General features: G+C 46.3%; 1 protein-coding gene and 1 long non-coding RNA gene across 3 annotated transcripts; one reads left to right on the forward strand and one right to left on the reverse strand.

The window, feature by feature from the left end:
* Window positions 1–25: 25 nt before the first annotated feature.
* TMEM39A (transmembrane protein 39A) lies at window positions 26–21741 on the reverse strand. 2 transcript variants are annotated; one of them, XM_082076193.1, is made up of 9 exons: window positions 21607–21741; window positions 8609–8802; window positions 6952–7174; window positions 5464–5547; window positions 3927–4069; window positions 3116–3464; window positions 2109–2296; window positions 1487–1607; window positions 26–992 (listed from the first exon to the last, which is right to left on the reverse strand). In XM_082076193.1, the coding sequence occupies exons 2-9, from the start codon at window positions 8719–8721 to the stop codon at window positions 759–761; spliced, it is 1455 nt and encodes a 484-aa protein (XP_081932319.1). In that variant the 5' UTR covers window positions 8722–8802; window positions 21607–21741; the 3' UTR covers window positions 26–758. The 2 variants fall into 2 exon arrangements, with proteins under 2 accessions (XP_081932319.1, XP_081932320.1); XM_082076194.1 differs by lacking the exon at window positions 21607–21741 and adding an exon at window positions 15903–16046.
* Window positions 21742–21893: 152 nt separating this feature from the next.
* On the forward strand, window positions 21894–23431 carry LOC309453064. The gene is made up of 3 exons (XR_014186682.1): window positions 21894–22333; window positions 22433–22554; window positions 23148–23431. It is a non-coding gene; the product is annotated as an uncharacterized lncRNA (long non-coding RNA).
* The last annotated feature ends 697 nt before the right edge of the window (window positions 23432–24128 follow it).

The following is a 24128-nucleotide window of genomic DNA, read 5'->3' on the forward strand; positions in this document are numbered from 1 at the left end:
TGATATACTACCCTGAAATTATAATTTCAATCTTTAGTTCATTCTCTGGGCAGAATGAGGGAGCTCAAGTTGCCAGGAGGAGAGGTAGGAGTTAAAGAGTTCGCTATTTAAAAAAAATAATACTTTTATCCTGCTAACAGTGGGAAGAAGAAAGAGCTGAGAGCTTTTACTGACTGACGGCAACTTTGTCTTTCTGCACACCACTTCCTCCCTTTCCCTAAGCTGGTATCACGTCACTGCATGACTTCCCTGCTACTGAGGTTACTAAGATAAACTTTACTCATCCTGGTGAAAGGCCCCCATGTTTGTTTCCTTTCTTCCCCTGGCTGGAGGCTTATGCAAGTCCTGCAGCAGACCAGTTCCTAATGAACAGCAGTTCTCTCCCCGCAGTATGCAACAGCAAGGCAGTTATGTGAGCAAAGCAGACACAGTGACCACACACACAATCCTGTTGCTTCACATAGATATATGTATGGGTATAGATATACTGTATATACACATTGATTTTTATATATATATATGTGTATATATATATATATATATAAAAAATAACACCTTGTTTATAAAGCGACATTTAATTGCCACTGGTTCCCTTCCCGCCCCACAAAAACAATAGTATACAAAATATAAAATATTTTAAATATTTATAAACGCCGCAAGAAAAAAATAGAACTGTACGAAAATATTTTTTTTTTTTTTCTGAGGTTCCCTCCCTGCCCTGTGGTTGGGGAAAGAGAAGGGGTACACGTTTGGCCGGCCTAGTGTGCCTTGAGTCCATAGTTGTTAAGAGGGTAGGAATATGCCCTGCCTAATACTATCCGGTCCCGGAGGAGCTTAAATAAGACATAATAATTGCAGAAAAGGATAAGGGCCATGGAGAGGGTGTGGTTCCACTTCTCTGAGCGCAGCAGTGAGTAGAGCTGGTAGCAGACCACGCTGCCTTCGATGAGAATCAGCAGGTTGAGCAGCCGTAATGGACGGTGAAATAGGAACTGCAGGAAAACAGTTAAAAAAGGACAGAGTTCTATAATTTGTTGCAGTGTTAAAGCAGGGAGGGGTAAATAAGTAATGTTGTCAGGCACCACTGTGCTGGGCAGAAGGAACGTTAACACTCCAAGCACTGCTAGCCGCTACTTGGGGAAAGCAGTGTAAGAAACAAGGCACGTAAAAGTGTCATTTTGCTTGAGAAGGGGAGGACCTATTGGCCAGAGGACATACTTTCCCATTTCCCCAGAAAATGTTAACTAGAACCCTCTTAAGAATATGCTACTGCCTGATCAAGAGCTGAGAAAGCACTGCTAAGGCAGCCATAGCTTCTATCATGCCATCACTGTAACACTGCAACAGGAAAGCCCTTCTGCTGCAAACCTGTATTTTTTTTAGCAGCAACAGGCTGTGGCGAGGCACTGTGCTCTGCTGCAGCTAGGTTTGAGCCTCTCCTCCCCCCCACAGACGTAACACGTCAAGCAAGAGAAGAGATACTTGCATAAAAGCGGGCATGGGACACGTCTGAAGGCACTGCTACATTGTAAGGCCCAACCGCTTTGTAGAGGCATCGGCTACGTCGCACCAGAACTCCTTGTGGCCATATCGTGTTTTCTGACCAGCTGTGGGGAGAGAATGCCAGAACGTCAGCGTCTGTGCTCCCAACTCCCCAAATGTGGGTTCGCAGAAATGGACTGAATGTTGCAAAATACCAGCCCCCCTGCCACAAGGACAAGTCCTTGCTCCCACTGGAAAAGCATAGAGAGGTGATCACAAACCCACCAGATGGACTCTGGGTAATGTGAACGAATTCTTTCCAGTGCAAGACCCTAGCCCACTGCATTGGAGGGGACCACCCCCTGCCCCTGCACAAGCTGCTTCTCCAGCAGCCAAGAAGAATCTCAGCATTTGTTTCTGGGGAGGAACCAGCAGTGACCGGAGGAGCTCAGACAGGTCTCTAGAGCACGTTTCTGTTTCTAGGGAACTGAAAGACCAGCAGAGTTGCATGGGGAATGGAGAAGTGTCCTTAGTAGATAAGCACTGCTGATATTTACTCATCTACTAGAACGTCTTCTTCATGCCCCTTTCTGGACATGCCAACCTCTCCCCGTCCCCAGACTCACATGTGCTGTGGAGCATTGCTGTAGGAACCATGTTCTAGTTTCTGCCACTTGCCGAGGTGGGCAGCTGATCTGTGGAGCAGGTCACAGTACTTGGGAGGCAGCAGCTGAGTGGTCAGCATGACAAAGGCATTGATCCACACCATGATGAGGTGCTCACAGGACCAGCGCATGTCGTAGTACTGGGTGCTCTGCAAAGAGACCAGACGAGAACTTGGCACCGCTGTCACAAAACAGAGGAAGGAATGACAAAGGACGTACTGCGTGTGCATCCAGCAGACCTACACCACACATGACAGGCATGCGCTTTTGGACCAGTGATTTCAGAGGGTAATAGCTTAGGAAACACTCAAGACTCCCTTCTCCTTGACTTGAAGGAGAAAGGGCAAGGGGAATGATGCTGCAGCTGGTGCATCTCCTCCTCCAGCAGCAGACAACAAAGGGCTTTGCTGCCACAGAACTGCCCCAGGAGCACCAATTGCACCAAGACTACTACATGGATTGTGGAGCCCTGCCCATTTCACTACACCAACTGGAGCTCGTTCAAGTTAGAAAAAACTACAGATTAAAAGATACAACCCCCACATTGACAAGAGGTTCTTGGATTTAGCTTGCCAAGCGTCCTCGTTGGCTCTGCTTTCTAACAAGCTGACCACCAAAGCCTCTGATCCAAGCACTCGAAAGCCTGGATGTTGGATCTGAGACAGGTAACAACAGGTTCCCTTTCCTAGGAAGAACACAGCTATCCATCTGCCTAGGACAGGGGGTGGGAAAAGGGGAGTTAGTAAGTGGGGTGATGGGACTAGAGGTGCATCACATTTATGGCAATACCTATCCGCCAACCAGGAGCAGTACTAGTGCCCTCCGGATGCAGCCATGCTCCGCTATCCGGGCTGCCAAAGGGGAGACAGAGAAAAGGGGAATTAACCAGGAATCTGGCCTGGCAGCAATTCACACAACATACAGAAGGAGACAGCAGGCAGGGACACAGAGAGCCAGACAAAAGGTACCTTCACAAAACACAATGGCAGGAATGCCACGTAGTAGGCACTGAAGAGAGAGTTGAAGAGAACTTCCTTGATCCTGCGGTTGAAATCTGCTTTTAGGCACTCCACCTCATTGCGGATGAGATCTGGGGAGAGGGGGCAGCTGTGGGTGGGGATAGATGTAGGATTATTGAACTGTTCCCTCAGGGATTCCCACAGAAGCGAGAGGAAATCTTTGGGTTTGACCAGAGTGCTGACAGCTGAAGCCCCATCATCCACCATCTGGTCCTGTACCAAGTAACCACAGTCCGCAGGTAGGGGCTGTGCTCTGCTGTCCTGGTGGAAGCAGCATAGAGGAACATAGACACCAAACCTGCAGGGAAAGAAAGGAAAAAAGGGCTGAAATGACAGCCATCCTAACATGAAGCAGGGGGCACCTTCTCAACAGATGGTGGCCCTTATGAGAGGGACACCACACAGAAACCCTCACTCCAGAAGCTAGTGGCCAACTCTTCTCCCTCATAAAAGGCAAGAGGCTGCAGCTTCAACAGGTGTGCAGAGAAGCTTCTTTAAATCCCATTTGTGGAACCAACGACCTCAATGGCTCATTCTTCACTCACAGTCAAGGCCCCTCATGTAAACAGCATACTGAAGCAATTTGCTTCATCAGCTCAGTGCCACCTCCTCACATCATCCCCAGCCACTCCTGCTTCCCCTTTAATCATAAAATGAGGAGACAAATTACAGCCAATGGCTCTGTTTCCCATAGCGGTTCATGCCACCTCTAAGCAGCTATGGTCCCCCCACCATGAAGGTGCAAGGCGGTATCACTCACGGGTAGCCCAGGAATAGAAGGTTGAGAACAGAATGGCTGCGGAAGAGGTTGACCAACGTCCAGCAAAGCACCCAACCACAGAGGGTGAGCAGCACCAGGCGCACCATGTAGTGAATCACTGATGTCGCACCCACCTGAGAGGCCTGTAAATGGAGAAGAAACATTCAATGGCCCTGTAACACCACTGCTGGAACATGAGCACAGGGGTTGCCTGTGGAAGAGAAGTTGGGAGGGGTGCCAGGAGGCACTCTGAGAGGGATGGCTGCCCTCTTCCTGCCAGAAGCAGGAGACCAACTCTTACAAAGACAAATACCTTTGTTTTTATTCAGGAGTTGTAGAATCCAAAAGTTTCAAATATGCACAAGTTTTTGAGTGCGACTAAAAGAGGGCCTTTTAAAAATCAGAGTTGCAAAGTCCCGTATTGCTCTGATAATAGTCCAGAATAGCCTGAAACACATTTCCTCTTGCTCTTTCCTTTAGAAGGATCAGGTGTCACCATTCATTTTCCTAAAGAACTGGAATGTCACAGTTCTCAGCTAAGGGAAGAGAATATGGTGCATCTTGGCAATCCTCAAACTAGATTTCCACCACTCATCTCTGCTGGACGCACAGGCTGCAGTCCAGTGAGGAGGTACCACCTTAAAAGGACAGCAGGAAAGCTTGTTCCAGTCTCCGGCAGGGAGAAGGCAACTGAACTATGAAAACATTCTTGGGGTTAGAGCCAATAGAATGGATGTGCAAAAATTTGCATGGAAGGTTTCAGTGCAGAAATTTCAGTCTATGGGAGTTTTTAAGGAGGATGTGAACAGAAATGAAAATGGCAGGAATCTGAGATGAAGAGAGAACTTCGGAGATCCCATGTTCTCCATTTACCTATTCAACAGCACATAACTGTTCCTTATTTTTAAAGTTATTGCTTGGTTGCTTAGCCTGGAGTTATATTAACCAATTCAGTGGACAGAACTTCCATTTTCTTCAAAATGACCTTTCTCAAACAAGTATTTAGCCTGGTTCTGGTCCCACAAACACAGACAGGGTCTCAAAATCTGAGGTGACATGACCAGAGTCTCAAAGTTATTGAGTAACCAGGACTGGAAAAGCAGTTCTACCAGCTATTCGTATTTCACTTTAGCATACTGACCTTTCCCCCTCTAATCTCCTGCTCATTATTCCAGTCCTGACTAACATCGCTATTTGCCATTCTGCTACCCGACTTGCAATTCTCTCAGCCACTTCTCTGGCACAAGGTAGTGAGGTACAGTATTGCACCTGCAAGGATACAGAAGTAAGTGGGACAATTTTGTCTCAGTCTAGCTGCAGAGGCAACAGAGCTACTCAATACTGCAGGACACGAATGGGCCCAAGGAGAAAACTCCAAGGCAGAAAGGCATCCCCAAAATCTTAGTCCTTCACACCCAGACTTGTTCTGAGGGAAGAAACCCTCCAGCTATCCAACTTACAGAAACTTCTCAGGCCATAGATGGTCATGCTCTGCAATCAGTACTGCAGGCAGGAGAGGGAACAGTGGGAATGTTACCTCAGAGATGAGGGCCCACACCAGCCTCCGCGCCAGCATCACTGTGATGAACGCCGCCAGGTGGTAGTCAATGAGGTGAAAATTCTGAAGGAGGAAAGAAAAAAGGTCTTCACCAGGGGAAGGGACTCTGAAACCACCCAGCTGGGGTGGAATTGGAAAGCTGGCTGTTGAGAGCACATTAGGACCTCACGTAAGCATTCCCCAAATCTCTCTGTTAGGGATGAGGGAGAAGGGATGAACATCAGTAACACAGGAATGTCTCCAGAAGCAAGATGATCTCCACATGGGGGTTCCGACCCACAGAGAGATTCCCACTGAAAACAAAACAAGCCCACCTTTCAGGCAGGTATCTTTGGGGTCAAAGGGATGTCTAAGACCAGGATCCTACTATGGAGAACAGCTTGCAAGTTCTCCTGGGAAATGCCACTGAGCAACCAGAGAAAGGGCAGCTGAAATGGAGCCCAGAGTGAGCACACCAACTCACTTTAGCTCTTGGTCTCAGAAATGGTCTGTAGTGACCAGTGCTCCCTAATAATCAAGTTGATCTGAGAAAGGTCATCTTCATGGGCCATAGGTCAGTATTAGAAGTTAACGTTCACTCCAGTTGCATCCAGTTAAATACAGCTCTTGGACCCCTTATGATTTTCCAGTGAAGCCATCAAACGTGTTCTGGCTAGAACAGTTAGCAGACTCTGAATGCTGCTGGCAGGGACTTCAAGGACATTTTGCATGAAAAAGAGCGCTTGACCTCTGATGGGAACAAACAAGTGACCATTAAATCTTTTTGGGTAGCAAGCCTCAAACAGAATGCTTTTTCTTCAAAGAAAGCTGTGTCCAGCATCACACAGCTGAATTTGAAACGAATAGCTGGATAACTGGAACACCAGCACCACCTGTGGGTATAGTTAACTACAGAACCACCTCATACTTCCAGGCAGCAAGGACACAATATAAATTGAAGGACCACCTCAGAGGCTTCCATCAGATGAGGTTTGCTGACTCAGGTACAGGTCACTGCCAGGTTGTGCAGCTTAACGGGCCAGAAAGGAGACTGAAACGTTTACATAGGCTGAGGATCTGACCCCTCCTCAACTCCTCTGCTACTGACCTGCTAAGAGACCTTAATGAAAACTTGCATCATCTGCCTTCTCTCAGGCTCTGTTGTTTCCACTGGGAAGGGGCATCCACAGCAGGAGAAAGCAGGCTCCTGGGGTCTCAGCTCCATTTCAAACCCTAGAGACTAGCTAGGCCATACAAGTATCTGCAAGAAATTTCCACTGAAGGAGTCCTGCTGACACCTCTCTCTCACCTTCCATGTATTTTCTCCCCTGTAAAATGGGGTTGACATGGCCCTGGCTGATGGGGGTGCATGTGAACTCCTTTTCACTTCTTTAATGTCAAATGCCTGGTGATACCTGGACTGAAGAAGCATGAAAAGAAGCTGCGTAATGAAAAAGTGTAAGTGATGGCATTTGCTGGGGAACTCACCAGTGAGGTGCAGGAAGCAGGGTGATTGTATGGGTACCACCAAACAGTCTTGTAGATGTTGATGTACTGAATGAAGAGGGCTACCAGTAGGTAGATGAAGAACAGGAATTCAAAGAGAAGGCTCCCATCCAATGGCAGTTCGGGGATCCGGCAGTGCCGTACAGGCTCTGGAGTAATCAGCGCTGTGATTGGAGGTGCGGAGAGGCTGATGGCACTACCATTCCTGAAGGAGACAGATATCGCTCATTTGGTAAACGTTCTACATAATTTCTTACCATTTTACAGGACAAGGAGTGCGTGGGGTTGTGAATTTGGGACTGGGCATTGCTAGAGGAGAGATGGCAGCAGCCTTGCATTCATATTTGTGGGACAAGACTGGTGGTGATATTCTTCATCTTCTTAGCCCAGACAAAAACCCTAGCCAGCATTTTCACCAGACAACAGATTGGTCTGCCAGAGGTGCTACAGCAGTATTTCAGTAAACTTGCAGATGGAGGAGCAGAGGTAGAGAGTAAGGTGGCAATTCCAAGCAAAAATCATTGAGGACTCTGTACCAGACCAAGTGCTTAAATGTTGGCTCCTTCTACCCATCACTAGGACATGACAGTAGCACCCAGCCTCCTTCTCCAGTATTGCAAAGTAACCATCATCATTCTGCTCACAGTTCCTCTCTTGAAAAGAGAGGTAACTAAAAATGAAATGGAGGACTTTGGCTACCTTGCAGAGACTGACCTCTCAAGTGTTCTCACACTTCCTTCCTCCCTGGCCTTCAGAGGAGGCTCGGACAACTAAAAGCTCCAGCAGACTAAGCTGATGGAGGAAGTTCAGCCATAAACTATGCTGTGTCTGACTGAAACCAGGATAAGGGATGCCCCCCAGGACCTTGGGGCACTGAACTCCATGGTCTCAACAGTTACTTGTTCCTCAAGAATCCAAGACTGTGCCATCTATTTCTCACAGCGAGGGAAGTATTTAAAGGCCAAAGCTAAACGCCTTGGATCTCTCTACTCTGTAAGGATGAACCTATACCAAGTAGACGAGGCCCTCAACACGGAGCAAAGAGCTTCACTAGTCTGCTAACTTCTGTATGGAAGGAAGTAACACCGGGCCCTTTTAGTCTCAAGGCCAAATGTGGAGATCTAAATATCACTGGATGTTCCTTTTTCAAGCCCCCAACTTCCCCAGAAAATGGAGATGAGCTTTGCTAACTGTGAGACTTAGTTTCATCTGCAGCCAGCAGGGATAAAACAGAATGTAGGCATCCTCCTGCCCTGCCTTTCTTCCACGTAGGAGGGGGACTCACAGATGAGTTGGACTTGATGATCCTTGTGGGTGCCTTCCAACTCAGGACATTCTACAATTCTATGAACCCCCTACCAGGGTGATTTTAATGCATGAAGACAAGAGGGACCACAGAAGGAAGCATGTGCCACAGCGGAGCTTGGAAGAGAAGCTGGAAGAGGTTTATCACGCAGGACCCCTTCCTGAAGGGGCCATCTCCTGATGACACTGCAGAGGGCTCAAGGTTTCCACTTCCCAGTTCCTTGCTTTAACCACGAAGCCACACTCCTGGGCAGAATTTAGAGTGGATCAAGTATCCTGGCTCTTAGCACTATCCTGGCCACAGGAGTCTCAGCAACCCTCCCTTTGTCCTCACCTGTTTCTCAAACCAGTACCGTTTCCACAGCTCCCACCAACCAGCGTCTGGAGAGAAGGCAAAGCTGAACGGCTTAGCTGCTGCCGGCTGGGTCCCCTCCTTCCACCGGGCATGACCAGGAACCAGTCCACTTCCAGTGCCTCCAGCAGGCTGTGCCTCGAGACCCAGACAACGATCCCGAAGCCTTCCCAGGTCTGCAAAGGAGGCAGAAACGTCACTTGAGCTGCAAACCAGTGGTCACCTAGTTCACACCCCAGCCAAGTGAGTTCATGCAAAGGGAAGCCACTCTCATATGTGCAGAGCCCTGTGGGACACCCATCACCACCTGAAAACATGGTGCCATTTCAACAGCACTGGATCAGCATCCGCCTACATACACAGCATGGATGCCACTGACACTGTGTCTTTAAAAAGGGGCTTCTTAAATTAGCCATCAGCGACTGCTTGCGGTTCCTGTGGGCTGGAAAGCACCACTGAGCATCTCCAGTACTTGAGACCACAGGACTGCCTGCCTCATTTCAAAAGCAAGCCTGGGGAAAGCCCTCTCCCTGTTCTGCTGCAAGGAGCTAGTAGAGCTTCACAGGTCTTCTCTATCACCCAACACATCACGTGGCAGGGTCTGATGCTGGACCTCCTCTTGCAAGAGCTTAGAAAAAGCAACCTTATTAGGTCTCAGTGAAGTTAATTGCTTGGTTCAGCTCCCTTCTGTGCTATGAAAGCCCCACTGACATGATGGTAGGACGTCCATTTAAAAGTGGTTCTAGCTAGCAGCGTAGTGCAGAAAAACACACATGTGTTATGCATGTCCTTCAAATGCACACAGAGGCAACAATGTATCCCAGCCTTCAAAAAAAAAAAATTTAAAAGGCAAGCCTTTAAATATTTACTTATTTTTATTTCACTGGTGTCCCCCACGAGAGGAACATGTCTCCTATGAGGACAGGCTGAGAGAGTTGGGGTTGTTCAGCCTGGAGAAGAGAAGGGTCCGGAAAGACCTTATTGCAGCCTCTCAGTACTTAAAAGGTGCCTATAAGAAAGATGGGGACAGACTTTATAGCAGCGCCTGTTACAACTGGACAAGGTGCAGTGGTTTTAAACTAAAAGAGATTCAGGCTGGACATGAGGAAGAAATTTTTTACACTGAGGGTGGTGAAACACTGGCACAGGTTGCCCAGAGAGGTGGTAGATGCCCCATTCCTGGAGACATTCCAGGCCAAGCTGGACGGGGCTCTGAGCAACCTGATCTAGTTAAAGATGTCCCTGCTCATGGCAGGGGGTTGGACTAGATGAGCTTTGAAGGTCCCTTCCAACCCAAACTATTCTAACACTACAAGGATTTCAGAGTCAGGTAAGTTTCTGACAGCCAGCAGATCTGAGAGAGTAAGGGGTTGAACTGGAGAGTGAATCTAGAAGTCATTCCAAGTACATGTGTCGTATGGAATCCAGACACTTAGTGAGCATCTCTCTACAAGGACTCTGGTTTGTCTGCATGTCTGGAGCCTAATCACCTGCCCTTTTGGCAAAGCATCATAACCAGAAACACTCCAGGGTCCAAAAAAAGTACTCACACCCTCTGGGAAACCCTGGGTCTATCTTTGAAACTTACAGATGTAACCTATTGTCTATTTATAATTCAGTTATCACCCCCTTTAAAATCCTGAGAAATCACAGCTGGCAGAAATGCCAGGAAGTTTGCTCAATGAGTCACACCAGTGTCACCATGAATACAGCCTGCAGGAGAACTATTCTAGAAAAAACCCTCAAAGAATTGTCCTTTGTATTGAAATTTCCCATCCTTCGTCTCTACTTCAATAACCAATTTTCAAAATTTCAACAAAAAAATCAGGATGTTTCAAAAGTTTAATGCTTTCCACATACCCACATAAAGGTCACTTGCGCAAAAAAAAATAAAATAAAATAATAATAAAGCAAACCAGAGACCCTGGAAAAAAGGAATAAAAACCACACACACACACAAAAAAAAAAAAAAAAAAAAAAAAAAAAAAGACGTGAAATTACATGAAATGAGAGAGCAAACAGGACAATTTGGGTTTGGAGGAAAATAATGCATTTTGGCAGACTTCAAAATTTTCATTATAATTCCAATGACAACACAACAGAGAACTGAAGGCTTCCTTACCCTTCTAGTCAAAACTCTAAAGGTTTCAGAAAACTTTCTCTAGGATATTCTAGAGTTTTAATTGGGAATATTTCTATTTCAGGAATTGAATATAAAAAGAAGAAAATTCTCCTGCATGCACAAGATGAGCAGAGGCAGCAACACACAATGTCATGTTCACTTAAGACATCCAGACACTTTACATAAGCAGCTAAGGCAAAGAAAAATAGATAAAAACCTCTAAAAGGAACGACTTTGAAAGCCATTTTAAGCCAAATTAAACTATTACAGGGACTGTGGAAGCTAAAACAATTGGTCTGATTCAACCTACAGATTATTTATTATAACGGATGCAATACATCAGTGGTCTAATTAGTGGTATTAACAGTGGAAGATATTTTATGCCTCATTCAGTAATTCATGTAAATAATTTAACAGCTCTAATTAGTATTATCCCATTAGTATGCTTCACATGCTCACCAATATAGACACTTGGACACTGAGTAATCACACTTCCACCCTCTTGTTTTGCAAACCAGTAAAATGCAGCTTCCTACCAGTAAAACAGAATGTCTGTTGAAAAGGAGCCCTCCTTAACACCAGTGCACCATATTTTAAATGCACTTGAATAAGACCCTTCACAGTGATCCATAAACATATACACACTGGGCAGTTTCTCAAGCCAAGCTTTAAATAACTTCACTGGAGTCTGATCAAATTAGGTAGGTGTCTATCAGAGCAAAATCTGCCTAATAACCATTCCTTTTTTGTTTGCTTTTGTTTTGTAAAACTAGCTACACAAAACTGAATCTCTCCAGATCAGTTTGACTCTAAGACTGCTTTTTTTGGCCTTGAACCAATCAACAGCACTCCTTTTTTGAGAAGAATGACATGGGAAAAAGCCTCTTTATAGTTTTCAATTAATAAACAAAGACATGATTCTACTGTGAAAAATATTCTAAGAAGAAAAAAAAAAAGTGTCCAAGTGTCCATGACCCTTTATGCCAACAGATAAAATTCCTGTATGCATCCAAGTCATATTAAGAATTAAGAGCCCACAAAGGGAGCTGGAAGTCCACCAAGTCCCCACTCCATCAGCGATCTTCTTTTATATAGTCACAGGTACAAAAGCTGAGTAATGGAAGATAAAAGCTTTTCTTGACAAGACTCTTTAGTCCATTAATGCAATTCCACATTGTTCTTCCTAGTTCACCTACAATATACCACAAAAAGAAGTCATATTCTTATAGTCCATTCATCCTCAACATCCCCAGAACAGAATCTGCCTAGCTTCCAAGATGTTCTCTCCTCTCTCAGGCAGATGTGGGCATCATAAGAAAGACTTGGAGACCAGCTACAGAATAGTGGACAGTGGTCCTATCTGTGCACAGGGAACAGATATGGATACAGACAGCTCTTGAGTCCTAGAAAGGGACCACGGTCTTTCTTCAGGACAGAGACAAAACTTTCAGCTGTGACATGGTTCTAAGAAGATCTAGGAATGTAAGGCATCAGACCTTCTGATTTCCTATCCGTCAGCTCCACAGTTACCCTGATGAGACAGGACCAAGGCAAGGAAGAACCACAGCTGAGAGCAAGGCTTTGCTGATGAAGGGTTATGTAGATGAACTATCCACCAGCTCAGAGGTGGATAGTTCAGCATGAAGCCACGTCCTACTCCCCAGGGACCATCACTCAGAATCATATTCCTGCATCAGCAGCTGCCCAAACAGCTCTTAAAAGAGGCAAATCAGGAGAGGGTCAATGACTCATCAGAATGAAAAGTCTGCCTGGTTCCCCATGTCTTTGCTGGAAACGCTACAATACTTAGCCTGTTATTTTGATAGCGTTGACGTTTTTTAATTGGAGAAAACTCTGAGACTCCAATCCTCTCGGGAAGCTTGCTGCACCAAGATGTGAGAACTCTCAGAGCCCGGAAGACATTCAAGTGGCTCTCCTTGACTCCACAAGTCCTACAACCAGATACTCTCAAGAGCACAAAGGGAAATCTGGCCACCCTCACTTGCAGCAACGTGGCTTGAGAAGACCACAGGTCTCTCATTGCAACTCTCCGCCTTGATCAAAGCACCTTTCTTCCTGGCCAGTAAGCACAGGATTTCTTGTGGTGAAGCAACACATTGCCTCTGTGGCCATTAGTGAGAGAGCTCTGCCTGCCTCCTCCTCTTCCTCCTCAGCAACATAGGAGCTCCCAGCATTGTCTGGGTTGCTAGCAAAACTTCCCATTCAGGGTGCCCATGCTTTATAAAATCATAGAATAGTCTGGGTTGGAAGGGACCTTCAAAGGTCACCTCGTCCAACCCCCCTGCCATGAGCAGGGACATCTTCAACTAGATCAGGTTGCTCAGAGCCCCGTCCATCCTGGCCTGGAATGTCTCCAGGGATGGGGCATCTACCACCTCTCTGGGCAACCTGTGCCAGTGTTTCACCACTCTCAGTGTAAAAAATTTCTTCCTCACATCTAGACTGTATCTCCCCTCCTTTTGTTTAAAACCATTACCCCTTGTCCTGTTGCAACAGACCCTGCTAAAAAGTCTGTCCCCATCTTTCTTATGGTCATCTTTTAAGTACTGAGAGGCTGCAATAAGGTCTCCCTGGAGTCTTCTCTTCTCCAGGTTGAACAACCCCAACTCTCTCAGCCTGTCCTCATAGGAGAGGTGCTCCAGACCTCTGATCATTTTTGTGGCCTCCTCTGGCCTCTCTCCAACAGGTCCCTGTCTTTCCTGTACTGAGGGCACAGGAAATTTACAGCTCTGCAGGCACGGAAACACACCTGCCACCTCTGCGGTGCTCCCTCACAGGGAAGCACAGTGTAACACAGCTCCTGAGCACTGACACAAAGCACAGGGAACCACCAGCACTGACAAAACACCAGTGATGTTTCCAGCCCCTCTGGGTGCTACTGGTAGTAACAGGAACCATAGCTAGCGTCAAGTGTGGGACAAAAGGATAAAGGAACTGGGAACGGTGCAGGGAAAGTACACGCCAAGGAGGGTGGGAGCAGCAGTGCAAGAAGCAGTCATTCAGCGCCAGGGCAAGGAGCACCACTATCTTCAGAATACTCATTCCTGCATCTAGCCATCTGGCAATTCTTCCTCCCCTACAGTACCTGCCTGTTCGCCTGTTGTCAGGAGCACCAGCTTCTAGGTCATTTTCCTTCAAAAAGGAACATATATCCTAGAAATGGACTGTCTGTATAAGCCCCAAGGCATGAGCTCCCAGAGCACAAAGGCAAGGGATCATTTAAGATCTCGCTGGTTCACCCTGGCCTGAGCAAAAGGCTCTGTCCCCAGGGCAGCCACTGAACAGCACGGCCAGCACCTGCACAGCTTCTGAGGCTGCTGACTGCCAGTGCCCACAAGCAGCCCTGCAGGTGACAACAGCTCACTGTGTCCCAGACAGTGGCTTATTTATAAAACCTGGTTTGTAAGGCAGCAAAAGACAGTTACTAGCCCCTGGTGAAACCGTTTCTGTAAGGATGGAAGGAGGAAAATCGGGTAGGATTCTCTAACCTTTGGGATTAAATATATACCGTAACCGTTGTGACTTTCAGCCGGCCAACAAACGGCTCTTTCTCCTCTTCCTCCCTCCTGCCCCCATCACTCTCTGAAATTGAAACAAGCAATGTAAAATGGTCACTGTGCTACTGATGTCCTCACTTCAAGTCGCTGTAGCTGGTCAACCTAACCCCAAACTTAAATTTGTCCAGCAATCCTAATGTCTTTGTGTATTATCAGTGAATCCACCTTATAGTCAAGTTTTCTTTCAAACTGCTCTGAGTCCTAGTTACTATGGCTTATTTTTGCTTCCTTTTAGTGTGAGCCTTTTATTTATTTATTTATGCATCACACTTTGACAGCTGGAAAAACTGAGACACAAGCTGGAAAATTATTCACCCAATATAATGCCAAAAAAAACCCAAATCAACAAACAGAAAAATACAACCAACCAAACAAAAAACACAAAAAACTCTCACCAAAAAAAAACCAAACCAACCAACCAAAAACAACAACAACAAAATCCCCACAGACAATAAACCAAAATAAAATGAGAAGAGAGCCTAGGCACAGTAATGGCTGCACACGTGCCTTGGTCACAAGACCACCATGTCAGCGCCCTCACATCTGCCACAGCAAAAGCTGAGAAGCTGCAAAACTTCTGTGGAAGCCTTAACTTGGTTTGGGAATAAAAAAGCATTTGGTTGTTACAAGAGAGGAAACAACCAACAGGTTATCAGATGGAAAGATAAATATTTGGCTTGTGCAGAGCTCCCCCAGCGCTAAGTCAATACAACCTTTCAACTCAGGCTGGCTCCAAAGGCACACACCCCTCACCTGGCTCAAAGCTCAGCACTGGCCCCAGGGCTGGGAGGGAAAACCAGTTAGGAGGGAGGTCTACCAAACCAGCAGATTTGCCACATCCTTGTGCTGTATGGAGCGATGGATTAAGAAGGAGATGTGGCGCGGAGAGAGACAGAAACCCCCCTGAAGCACAGCGCAGGGTTGGGCAAGGAGGACGAGCGCTGAGTGGTGAATCACCGCTGTCAGGTGATGCATCAGCAAGACTAATTTTTGCTCAGTGACTAAGAACCAAGAACATCCTCTGTAATAACAAAACCAACCTGGCAAGACCAAGTCTGTAGGCTTTTCTGATACAGCACAACTCTGGCCAAAGAGGCTCCACCTATCAGTCCTCTAACCACGTGCCAAAACCAAAAGGTGGCTTTCACCTTTTGGCAAGAAAAAGGCAAGATTTCACAAAGAGCCCATCTAATGTATGACTCATTTCAGCCATCTTCAGCAAGGAAGGCTAGAGCTAAGCAGACAGACAAGTGGAGAAAATAAAAGTTCTAGCTAAAGACAAGGTGAAGGCAGTGTCTGCCATGTCTGGGTGCCCCAGTATTTCAAATACCCACCAACAAAACTGGGAGCAGGAAAGAAAAGTTTTCCAGGAAAAGCCTCTCCAGGTTGAAGTGCAGTAAGCTCAGTTCAGCTCATTTTGCAGATGTGCTCTTTAAGGACTGGACATGGATTTAAGTCCTTAATACTCTATATCAAGAAAATTATCCAAAAGATTGAGAAAGCAATTATTTAAAATGGAGAAGGATTTCCAACACAAATCCTGTACATTCTTTAAAAATTCCCTCAAAGACCTTACTTCAGAGAGTGCAAGGAAGAGCTTTCCAGAGGTATGCAGGAGATACAGTCCTCTTCAGAACACAGATGAGTTCAAGTCTTTGTGAACTGGAGGAAAGAAGATACACACACGAAGCGCTCTTAATGAACATCTGGTGAGTACAAGAACAAAGCCGCAGTTCCTGCAGTTCCTGGAATAATAAAATAATACCTTATAACCATATAATTACCTTGTGCAACTAACTGCTCCAGGAGGTCAAAGTAAACAGCTTAGTAAGACTTTAATGAATGACTAGAATAATTTTATGAATGAAGACAAGGGAAATTATGTTCCAAAAAGGTGGAGAGAAAAAAACAAAACAAAACCAAACCCACAACACAAGATCCTCAGGGCTCAGGAGCTACAAGTGGCTGATAACACACTTCTCACCACGGCAACAGGATTGCACAGTTAGCAAGACATTAACATTTTCTTTGGCTTCTTTTGACATATACAGCAACACTCACAGCCAAATACTGGATCTGGGAATAAAGCAAGCATTGGCTTGTCCTCGTAGGAGAGCAAGACAGAATTGCAAAGTTGAGCTTTTCCAGCAGAAGAGGGAAATGCAGGCCTGACCAGTTGGGTCATGGTCTATTTTGGTCCTACAGTTCCTATGCTTCTAAACCGTGTGGGGAAAGGGCAGCAAGTCCAGCCTCATCCACAGCAGGAGGCTCAAACCAAATAGCTCGTGAGAATTAGATCTAAGGTTCTAGATCTAAGGTTCTTAAAGACAACGTGCACTGCCCTCTGTAAGCTCAGGACAGTTTCAGCTTCAGATACAAAACAGGGTTTGGATATGTAACAACACAAAAGTTTTCAGCTTCAACTCCACGCGCCCGTTACAGACAGAAACAGAAGTTCACTTTAGAAAGGGACACCGGCTGGGAAGCAATGCAAAATCACAAGGGCGATGTATCAGCAGACACAACACGGGCAAAGCTATCAAAGCTGGCTCTTAATACAATTTATCAACACGCACTCCTACATCCATCTTGTACCAAAGGTCTTCAGTAAATACTGCAGGCAGTCAGGGACCTGCTAAAACACAGCCACTGATGAACGCAGAGAGACTGCCCTCTGTTACAAAGAACACTGCACAGTGACTGGGCAAGGAGCGGAATTTTAGCTACAGCCACGGAGACTTTCTTTTCCAACTTATTGGGGCAAACACACAGCAAAACAGACCCCTACGAGGGGTGGCAGAATACAGAAAAAATAAAAGATGCTTTTGCCTTAAGAGCCCATCTTATCATTTTCAGCCAAGCAAGCCACCAAAACATGCGTTCTCCTCCAAACCCTGAATACATACACATCCTTCAATGGCCTGAGTACAGGACTGCACACTAGGAACTCTCTGCTTTTAGTCTCTTCAACTGACTTCCAGGGAAGTTGTTTTACTGATTTAGACCTCAATTTCCTTATCCCAAACAGGATAAACTGTTTGGCAAGTATTTCTCCTCCCAGGGGTCTCCATACATAGTAGTGAATATTTTTTACAGTATTATTTTAGTGCTTTAGACAAGCTTTTTTAAAAACAAACAGAAGCTGCTTTCCTGCTGGTTTTGCTCATCTGCCAATCCCTATGTTTAATTTAATGGAGAACAGCGATGATGACAAATCACAGGGAGTCACTAGGATTTTTCTATTTTGTCCTCACATAGCTAAAAATAAGGCAGGCATCTGCCATCTGTAGCCATGAGTTTGAAGGCATGGAGTAAAATGCAAGGAAGAAACAGCTTCTCGAGTCTTACCCCATGTCATTGCACTGGGATTCACATTGGAAAGGATCAGTGCAACAACTACTTGCATATCCCTGACACTGTGGAAAAGCAAAATTATTGCAGGGAATTCTAAATAAATGGTAATTTGCATAAATCATAAATTCGCATTAATACATAGAACACATATGAGAATACATCACTCCCCTGTAATCTCCTCCTAAATAACGGCTATACAAGCTTCCTGCAAAACAGTAAAGGTCTTCAATTCAACTTGCATTACTCAGGTAGGCAGCACCCAGAACATTGTACAACCATTTACAGAGCAACTAACATTGCAGTTCAGGAAAATGCAATAGGATACATTAATCCCTGATGTAATTAATTATTCCAAGACTAATTTAGCTGCCTGAATCTGCACACACATTCCCTTATAAGTATTACGGGGTCACTGATGTCTGCTGATAATTTTGCTTTAAACCAAGCATTTCAAACCTCCAGCACACATGGATGCCGCTGCGTCACGTTAGCTAGCACAGTTTTTCTGACTGGCTTGCATAATACTCACTTCCCACCAGAAGTCTCGTTTTCCGCTTGCAACACGTTCAGCCCAAAAAGTCAAAAAAAGGTTGGAAATTACTCTCCAACGGCTACACCCCACAAAGAATGGCAGGAAACCTTTCAGGCAAGTTTGTGATAGCTCATGAACTATTGGCCCAAGTCACACGGCTACTAGAGATTCACCTCTGATTTTAAAAATCCACCTGCTGAAAGCCATACTGCTCATCTAGCAGTAGGTATCTAGTTGTCAAATGGTTAGACATAAATGGACTTAAGTTTCTAACACCACAAGAGACCTCCTGTGGTTGGGTGAACAAAGAGGAGAGAGCGAACTTCATGGCACCATCCATTACTGTGACAGGCCGAACCCTGCAGCCAGAGGGAGGATTAAGGAGATGGCAAAGGAAAGGGATCACTGAAAGAAGAAGAAGGTTGACTGTCATATTTTTGTATCTTGCTTACAGTTTCTTGTGCATAAGGTAGCACTGTAGTACTGACATCAAACTGTACGAGTTCTCCAACTGAATGGCAGTGCAAGGAGAACAAAAATCGGACCACAACAAAGGTAAATATGTATAACAGAATATCATGCTGCACATTGAAGTATGACAGTAATACTAGAGTCTAAAGATTCCAAGTATTTAAGTAGCTTCTGCAAGCCAAATTCAACCCTCCACTCTATTTCTCAGTCCATAAACATGCCCGGACATAAAATTTCACAACAGACAAACAAAATAATGGCCAGAAATTGGTAATATTTTTAAGACCAAATGTTCTAATAGTAAACAAATTCAGCCAAATCTCGAACTGATTTTCACCAGTGCTAAAATGCACACACATCTTTGTATCGACAATATAGTTCCTCTTTAAATCCAGAGTACAAATCCAACCCCTCCAACTCAAGGGTTTCACATCCATAAAACTAAAACTGAATCACATGTTTGTAACTGCAAGAAGAAAACTTTTTTCCAGGATTCTGTGATGCTGAGGCACAGGGAAAGCACTGAGACTGAGGAGTAGGATAGTCTCAGAATCAGTACTATCTTCTTGCTTTGCACCATATCCATCCTTAGGAGCTGTAACTCTACAGTGTTGTACTGAGTGCCCCGACTGGCTTCTGGACTGAACACTCATGGAAATTAGAAGCCACCTCAGCAAACATTTCTAGCATATATGCTCTTCTTGTATTCTCAAACATCCAGATTTGATGGCTATAGAAGAAAAAAAAAAAGGTTAGTTTTATGCTCTCCAGTCTTGAGTTGCCCAAGTCAATTTGCAATACAGAAACTTTCAAAGAAAGATCTGTGTTCAGTGCTGCTTAACTGCAAAAACAGCAGAAAGGTATGGTTTTTTTCCCCCTCAAATACTGCATACATCATTCAATTCTCTAAAATTTCAGATCAAAAAGCAGTGTCTAAAGAAAGCATAGACAAAAAAGTGATTAGGCCTCTGCTTTAATACCTATATTGGCAATGTTACATCAGCACAAATATTTCTAACACAGGCAGGCCACTACAATGAGAATAGCTTATTTCCTTAACTACCGCAGCATGATAATAGTGTCAGTTCAGCAAGGTGCTAACCTGTACCTTGAAAGAAGTTTTGAATATAATTTATTTTCTTACAAGCAGAATAGCAACATACTCTGCAAAAGTAGGAAGCAAAATGTTTTATCCCAGTTTTACAGTCAGAATGACTGTAAAAAAATAAAAGTAAAAAATAAATGTAAAATAAGAGGCCTGGCATTAATTTAAATTATCAATGATTTTGAATGCTCAGGTTGAGGCAATATAGACACCTCTATTGGTAGGAGTGTGGATAACCAGATCTTCTGAAAACCAGGTCTCAAATGCCTGCAAGTCACTAGATCTACAAAGAGAGCCTGGAATGAGCCATACAGGTGGCATGCAGACCTCTCTGGTCCCAATATTAGGAGTACACATCACGCTGGACACAGTTAACTGCATCAGTCATATTACCTGAGCTCCTCTGCTCTTCCAAATAAATTAGAGCTGGGCAGCATTCCCAGCCTACATGCTGGTTTCCACTGCAAAACGTAAGTCAAAGATGCTCAAGAACAGAAACAAGGAGTAGCTGTACCTACACCTGAAGAAGTTCCAGTCTGATAAGGATCAACAAGGAGCGGGTGAAGTTTCAGCACAACTCCCAGAGAGGTCAGCAGCACCTGGCTACCACCTTGGCTCCAGTGGGTCCAGGCTTTACTAGGAGAGTATTATCTGATCGCAATATCAAGCACCTCGACTGAAGGAGCTGGTGCTCCAGAGGAAGAGCTGGAAGGAGAAATTCACGTCAGAAACAAAGCCACTCCCACAACAGGAGTGCCAGGAGGTGAGCAAAGGAGCAGACTGTGGGCTAACGGGCTGCTGTCCTGCTCTGTTCTCAGCATTCTGTGAAACTGGAGCTGAGCCATTCCAGTCCCATCCTCGTACTACTGTATACCTCCCCCAGAAAATTTCTTCTGATCGCAGCAAGTTAACAGACCTGAGCTGGTTACCAATGCAATGCCTCGTTTCCAAAAAACTTTACAACTCACCACTTTATAATATACATATCTCATTCTTTCACTTACAGTCATAACAGATAGCAGTGACATGGGAGGGCCATTATTCACAATGAAAAAACATGCATGAGAGTGATCATAAATGGCAAACAAAGCTGCCTCTGTTTCCGCTACACGTTGACATGTTAAAATGGTGTTGGAGTAGCAAAGCAGCTACCTCATGTAATAAGGAAAGTCACCAGTCTGACTGCTATCCTATGTAACGGAAGATGATGGATACACCATTTCCTCAGTGGTACAAAAAAGAACAGCACCCACATCCATTCTGGAAACAGTACCTTATGGGGGGTTAGATTTGCCACGACTTATAGAAGATTGCCTCAGTTCTTCATCTGCCACAGGACGGTGCCCTCTCCTAACTCCTTCATAGGACTGATTACGTATGGACAGCGTTTTAAAAGCCCAAAGCGAACCTCCCCATGACCCCAGACCAACTTCTTCGTGTTCGATCCTCAACCCTCCTATCGCAGAGCACCCAGCTCTCACCAACATGCTCAGACATCTTGCTTTAAACCCAGACACAGCAGGAAACGTCCAAAACGAGAAGCCCGGCACCCAGTGCGGTAACTCACCAGCCAGGAAGAAACAAAAACGGCAGAAGCCCCCGCACCTCATAAACACACACACGCACCCCAAGTTACAGGTAGGCGAGAGGCAGCATCGCACGCCCAGGGCAGCCTGGGGGGCTCCATGGGGAGCCGGCTCGGCCGCCCAGCCCCGCACCACCTGGGCAGGGTCCCGGCGGAGCCCGCTGCCCGCTTCAGTCGCTCGGGCTTTTCCCGGAGCGGAGCTGCCCCGAGGGAGCGGCGGGGCCGGTACTCACACATCCAAGCGCGGGCGGCGGCGCGGCTCGGACATCAGCCGGCAGCGGGGTCCCCTTCCGCGGCAGCGGCCCGGCGGCGAGCCCCGACCCCCGGCAGCTCCCCGGTCCGCCGGCGGGGGACGAGGCGGCGGTGGCGGGTGCCCCACGGAGCGTCTCTCCTCCCGCCGGGCAGACGCCCCTCGCCGCTGCCCACCGGCACCCAGCGCCCTTCGGTGGGGCAGGAGCAGGGGCGGGCAGCCGCGGCCGCCCTGCGGAGAAGGGAAAGGAAGGGAAGAGGAGGAGGAGGAGGAGGAGGGCGGGCCCGATCTCGGCACCCCGGCGCGGCCCTGCACACCGCCGGCTGCCCGCGCCGCTGCTGCCGCCGCCGCAGCTGCCCGGGAGACGTGGCAGTGAGGGCTGATGCTCTCATCACAGAGCGACAGGCGGCGGCGGCAACAGCAGCAGCCACCGCGGCGGCCGCCGAGCCGCGGCCGGCCCAGGGAGGGAAGGGCGCCGCGGGGGCGGGGCGGCCGCGCCGCGCCGCCATCTTGGTGGTGGCAGCAGGACCGCCGGGCCCCGTTACGGGAGGCGTCCGCCTCAGTGTCGCCGCCGGTTTGTCCTTTGTGCTGGTGTTTTACACCCGCACAGCACTGGGACGCTGGGCAGATCCAAGCAGGAGACTCCGGGGGTGATGCTCTGTCTCCTTATTTGCTGCACCAAGAACATTTTTGTTGCTGTAGAAGCACAGGTAATAATAAATCCAGAAAGCTCCACCTTTTGCATCATGAGATGCCAAAAAAAAAAAGAAGGATCGTCATTAACTGCATCATTAACTGCTTCATTACAGCCAGCAAATCCCACGACTGCACATCTACAGCTGAAAAGTCCTGCTGCCATTGCCATGCTCAGCTGAGGTGTGATGCAGATGCCCAACTGGAGAAGCCCTGGGCCACCTGAAGATGTGAGAAGGTGAGCACAGGTACTCAGGGCAGCCTCAGGCACTGAAAGACCCAGTGGGGAGCGAGCGGTGGGGAATGGACAGCGGGCAGTGTCTGCAATAGCCACCAAGGGGCAGCAAATAATCAAAGGTTGGCGGTGGCTGACACCAAACCAACCCAAGGCTTTCTTAAGCAGCGTTCAGCAAGTGACTTCTGGGCCAGCTTGAAGATGCTAGCCCAGAGCTGGGGAGCTGAACTGGTGAAAAGGTATCTCTTTGAACTATTAGCTTTCATGATCACAAGAAAACTCTCCCAGGGAGTGAAAGGAAGTATTGCAGGAAAGAAATAATGCGCGTGAGCAGTAGACAATTCTGCATGGGAATGCACCACTTAAAAGTTCTATCCTGAGAATCTGGTAAGTCTATCATAAATGGCACAGAGCAGGCCTGACCAACCCTCCCCTCTATTCTGTTTTACTTTTTCAATAATGGTCTGGAAGGGGCTCTGATAAAGTCTCATTGGCACATCAGTGTTGGTTGGGCTTCTTTCTGATACAGAATTTTCCCTCATTCCCTGTCAGCAGATCAGGGCCTGTCCCTTATGTATTCACTTTCCTTCCTTCAGCTTCAACAGCATCTTCAGATGATTTTCATGTCTACGCGCTGCCACACTCTGAACAGACCGCATGTGTGTGACCCACTGCCGTCACACCTCAACTTTGCTCATCCTTCTCCCTGTAGCCACAGAGATGAGCAGTGACATCCCAGCTGTACCAGCAGACTGCAGCCATAGGCAGTGTCTGCACCTCTGTAATACACACCTTGTGCTAGGAAATCTGCCAAAGTGTTTCATTGTTCCAGATCAGCTAGAAAACAAACAAACAAACCAAATGAACTAAAATGTGAAGTCTTTCAAAAAATAAAATGTTCTTAAACTCAGTCCAGGTGTTTCTAAAGTCTGAGGCCCCTGCTCTAAGAGAAAGCTGCTCTTTGTGCAAAATATGCTCAGGAGATCTTAGTTGATGGAGCTGTGCAGCAGAGCACAGTAAGGTAGGAGAAGTCTGTGGCAATTCAGCTGGGGGAAAATTCCTTCTTGGCCACAAATCCGAACACCACTTTAAGTCTGGATACATGTAGAAGAATCTTATAGCTACTAGGCATTTTGACTCAAGCAGCTTTGTGTTACTTGTCAAAGTTAGGCTAATGACCTGACAAAAACTCTGAACGTTTTAAGGTTTACACATCCTCCTCCCTAGCATAATACTTATTTATGGTTATGCATACAGAATTCAATGAAATGGTATGGAGACTTGGGTGTCTCATCTTTTCCTTTCTTGTACTTACATGGAAACAGTATGAGCCCAGGACAATTTACTCCCATCTATCCTTGATAATGTTGTTTCAGAAATACTTTGCATTTATCTTCTAAGGTCCTTGTAGCAAATCTATGGTGTGTTGTGTTTTTATCACTAAATTCATCAGAGAGCTTTTTTCATGCAAGGAAACTGTAATCCAGACTGAGGTAAGGAAACTGGTACTGAGGAAGAAGGAGCAGCTCAGGCAGAATGTAAAAGATGAAACCTCCCTTGCTTCATTTTGTGAAATA

Source organism: Streptopelia decaocto (genome assembly GCF_964273445.1).
Source record: "Streptopelia decaocto genome assembly, chromosome: 1".
In the NCBI taxonomy this organism is placed as follows: domain Eukaryota; kingdom Metazoa; phylum Chordata; class Aves; order Columbiformes; family Columbidae; genus Streptopelia; species Streptopelia decaocto.

Coding starts and splice junctions, on each gene's coding strand:
- TMEM39A (XM_082076193.1), bottom strand. CDS start 8,721: ATGCCCGGTGGAAGGAGGGGACCCAGCCGGCAGCAGCTAAGCCGTTCA. Junction 4,070..5,463: donor TGTGGGCCCTCATCTCTGAG/GTAACATTCCCA, acceptor CTCCATTTACAG/GCCTCTCAGGTGGGTGCGAC. Junction 3,465..3,926: donor CTTCTATTCCTGGGCTACCC/GTGAGTGATACC, acceptor CTTTCCCTGCAG/GTTTGGTGTCTATGTTCCTC.